Source organism: Monopterus albus, unplaced genomic scaffold (assembly GCF_001952655.1).
Source record: "Monopterus albus unplaced genomic scaffold, M_albus_1.0 scaffold63.1, whole genome shotgun sequence".
In the NCBI taxonomy this organism is placed as follows: Eukaryota; Metazoa; Chordata; class Actinopteri; order Synbranchiformes; family Synbranchidae; genus Monopterus; species Monopterus albus.
The window spans coordinates 1,833,272-1,846,873 of record NW_018127943.1 but is presented as its reverse complement, the minus strand read 5'-3'; the positions used below and the strand labels follow the sequence as shown (position 1 = coordinate 1,846,873).

The 13,602-nt window shown below is 42.2% G+C and overlaps 1 protein-coding gene across 1 annotated transcript in view; it reads right to left on the bottom strand.

The window, feature by feature from the left end:
• Positions 1 to 13,602, bottom strand: part of sipa1l1 (signal-induced proliferation-associated 1 like 1) — a 70,549-nt gene that overhangs the window by 21,540 nt on the left and 35,407 nt on the right. The window contains 8 exon segments of the mRNA XM_020604087.1: positions 2,592 to 2,749; positions 2,878 to 2,981; positions 3,789 to 3,963; positions 4,977 to 5,165; positions 6,972 to 7,102; positions 7,519 to 7,738; positions 8,016 to 9,548; positions 9,774 to 9,899. Coding sequence (XP_020459743.1) covers positions 2,592 to 2,749; positions 2,878 to 2,981; positions 3,789 to 3,963; positions 4,977 to 5,165; positions 6,972 to 7,102; positions 7,519 to 7,738; positions 8,016 to 9,413 — 2,375 coding nt within the window. The 5' untranslated portion in view covers positions 9,414 to 9,548; positions 9,774 to 9,899.

The following is a 13,602-nucleotide window of genomic DNA, read 5'->3' as shown; positions in this document are numbered from 1 at the left end:
TGGGAGCCCACGTGAACAAGGGAGAAGAGACCGAGCCAGAACACATTTAAAGTAACAGGTAAAGCTTGATTTATAGTTCTGCAGTGAATCTACACTGTGGGATGATGTAAGTAATGCGTAGCCTGGAACCGTATGTCGTAGCCTGACATGCACATCTCCAGAAAAGTGTGCCAACACAGACCACAACGACTGTGGTTGGTTGCATTGAATTTCCTAGTTCCAGTCTCTCAGTGGCCGGCCAAGCACAGAAAATCCTCTTTCATTCTGCCTCAGCTGGTTCAGTGGTTGTACAGACCATCTCCTCCAATGCCTTCTCTCTTACCTGCACTGCAGTAATTTCAGTAAAATTAACTGTTCAACATCTATTAGTTTTAACTCCAACATGACCCATTCACTTTCAGTCACCATTGTTAGTAAATGGCAAACAAACACAGTAGCATAAAAACACTACCGCTAACTAGTGTTTTGGCAGTGTAACTGAAGGGCGACAGACACACCAGCACACAAGTATAAATGTTTATAATAGCGCGGGCCACTTCCATAGCCTACAGCTCAACGTAGATTCAACACAAAACTCATAAATCAAGCCTAGGTCTGATCAACAAACACAGGTGCCGAACAAGAAAGTGCATGTATGTGAAGGTGAATGAATGAAACCTAGAGGAACCACACCAAAGCTTCAGTGCATTTAGGTCATCCTCACTTAATACATTCTCACTCAGTCAAATTCCCTGTGGTGACTAGGAATTTAAATTTTCTTTTGAAACGTGAAGTTTCACCTCTATAGTATGTGTGATATTAGTTTTCACATCAGTAAACTTAATTCACATTTGTTAATCACAGAAGGCACGTGTAAATAATTTTTGCTCTATACTGAGTCCATCACAAGGCTCTTTGTTCGTGTTGTTGCTCGGTAACGAAGTAGCCCCATGGGGAACAATTAGGACCTCACACAATGTGCTCAGATAAGAAAGAATAACAGAAAACTAGATAACGAGGACAGAAGCAGGAATAAACAGGATAAAATGCCCTTCAGAGCTCAAGAATTTTAAACAGGAAATAGAAGAAAGGCACATTCAACATTTCTTAAAAATGATTCCAAACTGGCACATTTCATTTTATATACAGAGGTGCAGTGCTATTTACTGAAGCATGCACATGCACAACTGTTAGGTTGAGGCTTGTTCTGAAGGCCATGTAAACACTTTTCCTACAGTGGCATGTTTGAATAAATTAAAGTTGGTCAACCAGTATTTCTCATGACCGGTCATCAAATGCCTCCTAAAACTGTCAGATATAGATGTCTATGATCAAAAGCGTTAAACCAACTCTAAAACATACTGAATGTTCACTGAACTCCTCCTGCTTCATGTTGGTTTACAGGTTAACCAGCGACAGGGAACACATCACCTGCAGTGCTCGTGACTGGTCAGCATGTGCCAAAGTTTGGCCATCCCATCTGCTCGTGCTCGGTAGGCCTACAGCTGATCACTCACAGGTGAAACAGCCTGTTTACATCGCAGTATCACTTACTGTATGTTAAATGTAAAGTCTGTTTCTGCTGCTGATCACTGCATCTGATGTTTGTCTTCACCATCCCCTATGGAGATCACGCCCTAGTTTGTCAGTGTGGATTCAGTCTGTTGTGTCACTTGTCTTTTGTAAACGAGGTCTGTATTCAACACTAAGCTGTGTCGCTGTGAACCATCCATGTTATCAATATGCACTGGGCAAGACAAACACTCGTGGGTGCAAAATCTGTGCATTGGAGCGCGCACTGTTTGAGTTGACACTGTAACTCAGTCACCACACCTTAAATTCTTAAATCACAACTTGGACCAATCCTCTTGGTTTTAGTGGCTCTGTTGCAGGAACCACATGATGACTGGCACAACTTAGACCAATCCTCTTGGTTTTAGTGGTTCTGTTGCAGGAACCACATGATGACTGGATCTTCAAGTGCTCACAAAAATGTTATGAATTTCACCTAGATTATGTAAATATTCTTCTTCCTCTCTTGGAGAAAAAAGTGGCGGAGCATCTGTCCAGTGTATTTTGGCAGCACTATGTTCATATAACATTTTGGACAATGTGGTAATACACTGTGAGCTATGGAGAGGGCTCTCAACACTCACTGCCTACTCCATGATGGAACTGCAAAGGCAAGAGAGCTGTACAACATATTGAGCCAATACATAAGAGCATTATTGTGTCATCAGTTATGGAAAGGGATTAATGAGAGTACCTTAAACTCTAGAAACTACAGCCTACCAATACATCTTTCTAATTCAGTTTCAACCCCTCAAAAGAACTCTACATTAACCACCGAATTATGCTGTTTGGGGGTTTCCAAAGCTTTCAGCTGACTGGTTCATTTTTTTTTGTTGTTGTTGTTGTTGTTGTTCACATGCCCTCACATACACTCATGCCTTTTATCTTCTAACATCATATTCTGTGACTGCATTGCTTACATGTAATATAAGCAAGCAGATAACTCTTCTACGATAAATCAGTATTGCTTGGGCTGCAAACAACACATGATACAGCAGACTCCCATAGAATACAGTAGATGTAGTATTGCTGAATCTCACCTGTAGGAGCTGTTCTCAGAACAGGGGTTATGTGCCCGCACAATCACAAAGACATGCTGGAAGTGTGACCGAATGTTTTTGGGAGTGAAAGGAAGTGCCCCAGGTTCTTGAAATACAATCGTGACGATATCATTCCCAATGTGACGCTTCCGCAGTAACTGGAACATTTCAAGAACAGCAGGAAAAAATAGAGTTAAACATTAAGTAAAATGTACACTGCACTATGTTAACGGAGAGATCCTAGAAGTCCTGCAAAAAAAAAGTGGGAGACCTTTAAAGACCGTACCTGTTGCTTATTGTTGGGTGTGTATGGCAGCATGGTGGACACATGGAACATGATCTCATAATCCTTGTAAGTGGTGTACAAGGAGTGGGTGCCCGTTGAGTCAGCTGATGGGGATACAATTACATGTGAATTTTTCATGCTTTAAACACAGAAAAACACAATAGTATTGTCTATTACAACAAATTCCTTTGATTGGAACTGATCATAGGTCGCCATCTTCAGATTGAAGCAACACACTATAAAAAATACACCCTGTATATTCTGTAATCATAAACATTCTTTTCTGTAATAGAGAAGTGTTCACTGAGTTCCTAACAGGCTCTGGCCTAAAGTGAGCCACTGCATGTTAATACCCACTTTTACAGTCTACCCATGCACTCAATTCAGAGACCAGAACAGTTGCAAGGTGTTTAAAAGGCCATACTTTACCTAGCTAAATGACCTCAATTAATTATACTCCTTCTATAGAGAGTGCTTTTCATGGCTGTATTTAATTTACTAGAGGTTAGTGAAGGTTGTATTACATATCCTTGGAGACTGTGAAAAGTCACACAGAGGGAGCAAAAATATAAAAATTATTTGTAGCAAATGTAGAGAAGGATCAGTATCCATTTCCCTAATAGAGCAATATGACACCAAAGGCCATCTGTCGCATATCTGAGAATAAAGGACCTTTTTTTTTTTTAAAGGCAGTGCACAGAAAGGAAACTGAAGAATCACTGAAATGATGCCAGAGAGTTTAAAGTGGAGATGAGACTGGGCAGAAGGGTGATGCCTCAAGAGATCTCAGGCCTGATTTATAGACTGTGTATGTATATGGCACTCCCAGGCACTTGACAATGTTAAAGCTGCTAAACTATCAATGTCCTTGGCAAACTATTGAAATTGAAAATCTCTGTGCATGTACATACTCTTGGTGTCCAGCTGAGCCCGGTACTTGGCGAAGCCTTTGAGTCTAACCCTTTCCCCGAGCAGATGAAGGAACTCCTCAAGTGCGGGACCAGAAGATTCGTTGTTGTACATCTCCTCCTCGCTGCTCTGGCCTGCCATGCAGTACATTACCCCCACCTTCCGCTGGAAACTCAGCTACAGTATAAAGAGAACAGTGACTGCTGTAATAAATAACTGGAGACAGAAGTAAATCACCATGTAAAAATCATGCCAGAGTAATCATGTTGGCATTTTAAGCACAGCCACCTTGTGTTGTTGTGCAGTGATCACAGTGCCATTTTCCAGAGAAATCACATTGACATTTAGAGAGGTTCAGCTTCTGATGATTACATCAGGGAGCATTAGTATCAAAGAGACTTCTTTTTAAGGTTAAGGAGAAAGAAAGAGAGAGAGAGAGAGAGCGAGTGTGTGTGTGTGTGTGTGTGTGTGTGTGTGCGCGCATTCCTGGTGTTAATTCACACTGTAGGGACTCAGCTTCTGAAGGAAGGGTGGAGGAGGCCATGTTGAGTTTTATACCATGAGGACATTTTGGGAAAAGCGAGGATATTTTGACCAGTTCTCACAACTTCAAAAGGACTGTTTGAGGGTAAGGCTTGGTGTTATCTTATGGTTAAGTATTAGGGTTAGGTTTAGGGCATTTAGTGGTGATGGTTAGGGTAGAGTAAGGGGCTAGGGAATGCCTGCAATTACTGTCCTCACAGAGACAGCTGTACAAAAACGTATCTGTGTCTGTGTGTGTGGGTGTGTTTGTGTTTATGACACACGTTCTCAACTTTAACTCCAGATAATAGTCAGTGGGAGTTAATGGTTAAATAAAGCAAACAGCATATTAATAATCTGCTTCACAATGAGATATTCCCCTTTTGGAAGAACACCACCTACACATAAAATGACTCATAAAACACTAAATCAAAATAACTTGCTATATATGATACAAGATAATGGCTGGGAATCCTCTATTTTTAGTTCAAAGAATTATCAATCATGCTCAATGGACCACATTTTTGAGGAATGGTGATGGCAAACAGGAAGCCTGAGTAATACTGTCTTTTTACCAAATGGATAGCAGTACAAAAAATAAATCTTCCAATAAGAGCGATCAAAGGAATTAATCCAATTCACCCAGACAATCTCAGTTTGCTCCTTACCCCCTGCTCATCCAGCTTCATCAGCTGGTCAGTGACCTTAGGTGTATTGAGAGCCAGGCGTAAGCAGTGAACATTCAGTTCAGGGACCAGGTACTCCAGCACTTCTTTGAGAGGCAGGCCTCGAGTTAGGCCATGCTTAGATGTAGAAGGTACTGCGTCTTCCAGGATGGAGCCTCTCAGGGTATTTAGCTGGAGACAGCCAACCAGAGGGAAAAGAACAAGAAAACAGGAAACGTAAAGTTCAGAGCAACCACCAATTTTTCAAATTTATATATTAAAAAAAAAACTTTTGCAGTAAAACTGTGGAAATAAATAACTGACTAACCAACAAAAAATTCAATTTGAGATTAACACTTCACATTATTACTGCGGCCTAACTCATGATCTGCATGGTCTTTACAGCAGCTGTATGGGCCCATGGTTACTTAACTAAAACTAACTGAAAACCCACTGTCATAAAATTAAAATCCTGTGCTGCTGGATCTGTAGTTGTATGAATAGTAAAAGCAAAACTAGCTGTCTAGTCACTAGCAGAAAACTATTGGGTATACATTTGCTGCAAGGAAGCCTGTGATGAGGCCTAAATAGCTGTGCAATTAAATTCAATTTGCAGTACAAGAGGGCTCTTCTCAGTGAACAGTTATGGCTTTAGCTGTATCATGGGCTCAGGATTGCTCATGAACTCATTCTTTTCTTATGCAAGATCCTACAAATTGATTCTGCCAATTGACTGATTTTTCTTTGCTGATACAGAAACAATATGCAGAAAACTGTCTGGCTAAATGAGAAAAAAAGAATGAATGTAGGTGTTGCAGCTGTGGTTTCCACAATGAAGACTTTAAGGCTTCAGACTAAAACAAACTCGAGGACTTCCATGAATAAATCAAGAGGACAGCAGAAGGACCTGGACCTGAATATCCATCATAAACAAATAAACACAGATATCTGTAGTGCCCCCCTGGCTCTTAAAAATCACTTATATGTTTGTGTGTCTTCACATAGTGTTTGGCAGGCCCAGCACTGGTACCAACACCCTCAGAGTTAAATAAACTAAAGACAAGAAACATTCTAGCTGAAGAGAGGACACTTGTTGTCCTCAGTGGACACTGGACATATCACTTCAACATCAGTGCACACCACCCACTCCCAAATAAACACACCCATATATATATCTACTGTATACCTGCCACGCTCCCTGGGCTGAAAATAGCAGAGAGGGGAGAGGGAGGCAAGAGAAGGGAAGAAAACATAGCACAGTAGGTCGTGCGTCATCCCAAGAGATTGGAAGGGCTATTACTCATGGCACACTTCAATATGAGAGCAATGCTTTTCATTCTCCACTCAAATACCTTTAGCAATATTTTAGTCTCATTTAGCTGCAAAATGGCACCGCTCAGCCCTTCACAGATGAAGGCTGACAAAGATGGTAGGTAGGTGTTCTGCTCGGGGAATGAGGACATGGATCTGTGGCTCTAGTGAGTCTATAGGAGGTGATAGCAGCAAGGGCTAGAAGGATTTACATCAGATTTGTTCTCAATGTCAACTGCAGATTGAGCATTGTGAATAAAACATTGGGAGAACACAACACAAATGGAACCAAACATGCAATAATTTCAGGTGGTGTTAAAGAATGAAGGGGGTGGCATCGAAGGCCTTGAGCCATATCTGAAAACCTTGAGATCAAGGTTTTATAATCTCCCCTCCAACTGGGTTTTTCAACAGACAAGGCTGGGCACAGATACAGTATGTTAACTCCTACACTGTTTGAACTCAAAATAGCTCCTTAGTAGCATCACTCAGTACAGAATGTACCTAATATTGACACATTTGTGAACAAGAACAAGGCTCCACAAGAAACAGCTACACATACTTTATGTCCTGGTGAATGGACAAAATGATAAAAATAGATTAACACAGCAACCAACAAATCAAGCTAATAAAACACAACATACAGTATACAAGGCGTAAGAGGTCCACGTGTCCATTGCAATGTACCTCGCTCGTTCTGAAGATGACCCTGTAGTTGTACTGCTGGCCATGCTCCTTGTGTTCCTCCAGCTTTTCCCTCCTCAAACTCACGGCCACTGGGCCCAGGTTCTCATCTATCCCCAGATAGTTCCAGTGTTCTAGGGTGAGGAGGAATGGGATTGGAAGCAGGGAGGGATGTAAAAAGATGATGACAAAGGGGAGAAATTAAGGGGAACTTGAGAAACTGGAGGATGACATTGCCACATCTGCTTTGCTCATTTTAAAGCTCAATTGTATTGTTCTGATGTGTGAAGAAGGTGAAGATCTGACACAAAACTGACCCTTGCATGTAAATAGCTTAGTGCTATTCATTATCTGGTATGCAGAAAATGTAATTCTTCTTGTCAACAAAGACCATATTTTTCAAAAATTCATTGAAAATACTGTGCAAGGTCAACAGCATTTAAGACCAACAACTTCCACACCAGCCTTAAAAGAAGAAAAAAAAAAAAAACTAAGGGTCTAAAGGTCATACAGGTTTCATAAACAACTCAAGTTATCCCGCTGTGCCTACCTCTGAGGTAGAAGTACTTTCGGTAGTAATAGGCGCCGAGGTCAACATGTTCCACAATGTATCGTTTGGACCTATCAGCATGTAGGCTTGTCCCGTCCTTGGGTGCCTCCAACACAGCCACACCAGCATTGGTAAAATGGGTAGTGAGAGTGGCATCCAACGGTCCTTCCTCTGTACTGCCAGAAGAACTGCTTGAGCTCCCACCACTACCTATACTGCCCTGCTGAAGAATAAAAGACAAGGAAAAGTAAAGCCAGTAAGATGACAAATATTACATTTAGTTGTCAGTGTATCTGCAATATGCAGTGTTCAACTTCTCTTCCATCTTAGCATTTTCAAAGTGCCCGGAAAATTCTGATATTAACTGTGTAAAAACTGCAGTTTTAAGATTAAAATTAGAGAGGTCTAGAGAGTAATATGTTCATGGATTAAAACAAGCAACTATAAGTAGATCTACTTTTAGTAAGACTCATCATGCTATTCTTGGAAAAACCTACCTGCTTAGCAGGAGAGATGTTCCTCTCCCCCTCTCCACCAATCTCATTCCTAAAACAAGGGCAGCTGAGCACCAGATCATTGCTCTTGTCATCCCCAGGGTCCAAAGCAGGGTTGGTACTGTGTCCTCCTCCTGTCCCCTCTTTGCTCAGCTCCTCTTGTGAGCCACACGGTGACCCATACACACCACTCTGATTGGAGGAGAGGGACGACGTGGCCGAAGCAGAGGCGGCAGCAGCAGCTGAGGCACCAGTTGTGGTGTTCTTGCGTTTGGCCCCAGACTGTCGACTTTGGATGACCTCATAGAGGTCAAAGAGTAGAGACTGGACATCAAAATGAGCAAAGCCTTTCTGGCACACCCAGGGTTTGGGAGGTGGGCCACTCTCATCTCCTTTCCCCCCATCTTCAACATCTGAGCCAGCTCTTGATGTGTCACCATCCACCTTTACACTGCGCAGCTTACGGAATATTGACTCTCCACCAGTCTCTGATTTTGACCTCCTCTTCAAGTGCTTCTCTCGTTCTTTTAGGCGACTGGCAGGACTGCCTCTTGCTGGTCCATCTGGCAGGTCAAGGGCAGCCTGTTTTATGGGGGCCACAGTAAGGAGCTCTGTTAGCCTCTCTGGAGCTGGGCTTCGCTGATCAGGAGCCTCAGAGGACTGGTATCCCTTTAGCATGTCAAAGAAGCTCTCTCCAGACACGCCATGTTTATCTATCGACGAGGTGCTGCCATACTCACGATGCATTGGTGTCCACCCAGAGAAGGACCAGCCCTCATTGCCATCCACATCCAGCTCACTGATAGTTATATCACTGTTACTGCGCTGGCGGATGCGCCTCATGCCTTTACGAGGTGAGCCAAGATAGCCATCCGGTGACAGGAAACGATTGTCCTTTCCCTTGCTCTGCATCTTGTTCTTTAGTGTGTTGTGAATGTTGCGCAGCATGGATGAGTCTTGGGGGCTTATCAGGTGGCCCAGCTTGGCTGACAGATTGCTGTGGGCTGTGACGGCTGACACCCCTCCACCCCCTCCACTGCCACCACTACCACTACCACCACTTCCTCCTCCTCCAAGTCTTTCTCTATCTCCACTTCCAGATCCTGACGAGCTAGTGGTGTTGGTAGAGCTGGGTGAGTCCGTTTCCACAGTGATATGCCAAACAGCTCCCCCTCCCCCATCCTTCCTTGGGGGCCAGTCAGCCACACGAGCCCGGACCCCCATCTTGGGGACACCAGGGTTGGTGCCAGTGGTGGAGGAAGAGGAGATGTGGGCGCTCTCACTACGGGGAGGTGGTGCTCCTCCATTGGGCAGTCGCAGGCGGCGAGTATAAAACTCATCAGAAGCTGGCACGGAGCCCCCAACCGAGCGCTCTGTCTGAGAACGTTTCAGACTGGTCATGATAGAAATGAAAAAGGGTGCAGGGAGGGGAACTGGGAGGGAAAGGTAGGGATGGAGTCCCAATGGACTTAGAATACGGTAGACATAATGCCCACTGAGTGAAGTGACAAGAGAGTCTCACAAACAGGTTTGATGCTGCAGAAAGAACAAAGGAGAAAAAACATGAATGAGGGAACAATGCTGAATCATCAACAGTCAACTAAAGATGAAATTGTTGAAAAGATGGACTACTTTTAACTTTTACAATTACTGAGTTTCAAAATAAAGTAAAATATTCAGTACATAGTATATTGGTATTATTGTTGCACAAACTAAGTCTGCATTTGTTTTAACCAATCAAAAACAGTAGAGAAGTTGTACCTTGGAGCTGGATTTAAAGAAATGTTAATGTCTTTAACAGCTGAGCTGAAGTCTTGAAAAGGCGGTCTGCATTGCAATCATGCAAGAAGAAAACTCACTTCAGTCTAGATGGGACCATCCCAGCAACTAAAAATAACAGTGCAGAAAGAGAAAAGGGAAAGGAAACAGGAAGAATCAGAGAAAAATACAGTTAGAGCACCATGTATCACAGTATTGTTAATTTCAGAAAAAGCGAGACTTAAAGAACAGAGTGAAAGGATTACACTAAGAGACTGGGAATTGAAATGAATGAATGTGGCATATCATGCCTGCAACCACAGAGGACCAATTACACTGACAGATACCGAGTAACCTTCCCCAGTGTCTAAATGGGGTCAAGGTAGGTAGGTAGGACTTTATTGATCCCACAATGAGGAAATTCCTGTGTTCCAGCAGCAATAGAGAGCAGCAACAAAACACCATAAGGACAAACACCACACACATATCTTGAGAAACAGATTCCAAAGTACCTAAAACCAAACAGAACATAGTATTTAAGAGACAATCAAGAACAAGAATGATCCTCCCAGAATTCATCCCCGAGAGCAAATCAAAATACCTAAGAACAAGACAAAATATAGTATTCAAGAGATCAAGGACAAGAATATTACTCCCATAGTAATCCCGCAATGGGGGAAATACCTGTATCTCAGTCATAAGGATCTCTGAAAAACTACTCAAAAATAGCTAAAACACGACAATATAAAGTATTCAAGATATTTATAATGTATTTTGAGTATTGCATCTCAGTTGATTATTATAGTCCCTCATGATTTGACCTAGCTTATCCCTGCAGTGATGTATTGTACAGTCTGATAGCTGTGGGGAGGAATGACCTACAGTAACACTCCTTCTTACACTGGGGATGTAGTTGTGCTGAAAGAACTGTTCAGAGCCTCCACTGTGTGGTGCAGGGGGTGGGAGGGGTTATGCATGATGGGTTTTAGTTTTGCCAGCATCCTGAGGTAAATTCTCCAAATCCTGAGGTAAATATGTAGCATCACTGCTCAGTGCAGCTAAGTGCTGCGAAGGTGTTTGCTGGGCCAAGCTGAATGGAAACTGTTAACAGAGGGACTTATTTGCATCTTGCAAACGATGGTGGCTAGAACCATAAACACGACATTGCTAAACCGTGAAAGTGTTGTTGTAACATTTGATAGTGCAGATACAAATCTGGTAATTCACAAAAGACGGAGGTAATTCTCTACTGAGGGAATTTTGTGCTCAATAAACTAATAAATAACAACACTGGATGATACTTCCCGTGTGTCTTACAGTGGAGTTCCACTAAAAAGAGAAGGAAATCTACACAGTGGAATATGGAATCTGTTTCAAGAGACACGAGAAGACGTGAGCCTATTCTTTAATAAACTGAAATTAATCTAAACTTTATATTTGTTAGTAATTTTCTATGATGCATTGTTCAATCAGAACTTTCAGATAAGTACTAAATAAGTCAGATATATTACTATTATTATGGCCATCATCACAATCATCAGTTTTCAGTTAGCAGACGTTACAACAGTACCACTGGCAGCAGAAGCAGTAGTAGCAGTTACAGTAACGCAGAGCAGCGGCCTTGCTTAGCAGCATAAAACTATTGGAAACAACCATAAAAATGACCACTTTCTATCAAAATCACATTACTACTCCATAGAAACTTATTGAAAACAGTAAAAAAAAAAAAAAAAATCATTCCCTTGCTTGTATGTTTATCTTGGATAAATACTTTTTGTTTGGCACAAGGCAACTGCTGACTCCTTTCCACTGGTCCCACTGGTGCATTCCTCCACATTCTGAGAAAAGCCTTTCAAAGCAAACCTGTCAGTGCAGCTGTCTAAGTAGTTAATGAACAAGGGGTAATTATGACCTCATGACATTTTGCCAAGACAACGTCATAGTAATTGTACGGAAACGAGAACAAAAAAAATGAAAAAGACATTTTTAGGGTTTAATTAATTTAGTTGAGTTCACAAATACATGTGGATCTCCAGTGAAATCTCCTTAAAATAGTACTCCATTTAAACTCAAGTAAATGTTCAGACTTTTTTTTTTCCTTTGCATGCTGAATTGAATGCTTACTTATAGACAAATTCAACATTTACATGCTCAACTACACAGACAAAAAACTAGGCTGTGCTGAAAATTGATTGGAGTTAATTACTTGAAAAGTACCTGTATTAACACCACCTAAATTCTCTCTAAAATTAGTGATATATTTCCAGAAACCTTCCTCTGATGTTACAGTTGCATCTCAGTTTATCTGTATTAAATTATAGGAAACTATGGGACCCCTGAAGTAATACCTTACTAAAAACATCCATACAAACAAATCATACTACTTAAAATGTTTCTGGCTGCAGCAGTCTACAGGCGGTTGTCAAGCAGCAAAGGTGTGACAGTATGGGCACTGTGTGACTGCTGCAGTGCACAATGACTCACACACACACACCTGAAATTACAGAGCAGATAAGCAGATTGACTGACTGACAAAGGCTAGTGCTGAACAATGAAAGGACAGAGTGAAACCCAGTATCATCAATTTCTTCTCTCCATTCTCTGAAATGCTCTAACTTGTTTGTATTCTCAGAAAATTTCAGGCTTAATTAGCATTTTATAGTCATTAATCAGCCTGCATTGTAGTTAAAGAAAATGGACAGTTTTCCCCAGGCCTGTGTTTAACAAGATCACCACCTTGCAAGCACAATGCAGTTATTTAATGACAGATGGAAAAGGCAGAGGACAAAAAAAAAAAAATTAAGAAATGAAAGAAGACAGAAGGGGAAAATAAATATCTAAGATAATGTTAATTGTGTTGTTTTTGACCAAACATTTGGCAATTACACACCTGATTCCCCAGACAAACATTACCTCACAAACTGGTGAGTCAAGTCAAGTCACATCATGTTTTTGTAGATCCTGACACCACAGTGTCTCAGTGGGTTGTACAAGCCCCACAACAGAAACTGTTTCAGAATCAACTCGCGCTCTCGATGGAGACCAGGAGAAGAAACTGAACACCTTTGGACACAAAGAAAATAAAAAAAAGAAGCCTCTCAAGAGGAAATTCAAATAGAACACCTTTCTTCTCAGATGGCTAGGGATGAAAAAGGAGCGGCAGGTGGGAAAATGCCAATTACAAATAAACAGAAAGAGAGAGGGAGGCCGACTCAAACTTTGACAGCATGTCCCTTGAACACCTGCTGCCAAGATGCTGCTGGGCATAGTTGTGGCTGTAAGGGCTAGACATTTAATATGTGTGCACATGCATTCATTAACAAGTGGGTGTAAAGCCACTGAAGCTATAACAAAGAGGACCAAAAAACATGGGAAAGATCAGATGATGACTCAGGCATTCACTGTGCACCCACAAGTGTCTCTTTCTCCGTCTCACACACAGATACACATAAACAAAGCAGCCAGATGATCACTGTTGCATCACATTATTTGTTTTTTTCCTCACCCAAGTCATCTTTCCAAGGCTCAGTGGCATTAGTGGCTCTCAGTTATCATCCATCCATCCATCCATTTTCCTCCGCTTATCCGGAACCGGGTTGCGGGGGCAGCAGTCTAAGCAAAGATGCCCAGACTTCACTCTCTCCAGACACTTCCTCCAGCTCCTCCAGGGGAACGCCGAGGCGTTCCCCGGCCAGCCGAGAGACATCGTCCCTCCAGCGTGTCCTGGGTCTTCCCCGGGGCCTCCTCCCGGTGGGACATGCCCGGAACACCTCCCTAGGAATGCGCCCAGGAGGCATCCGAAACAGATGCCCGAGCCACCTCAGCTGGCTCC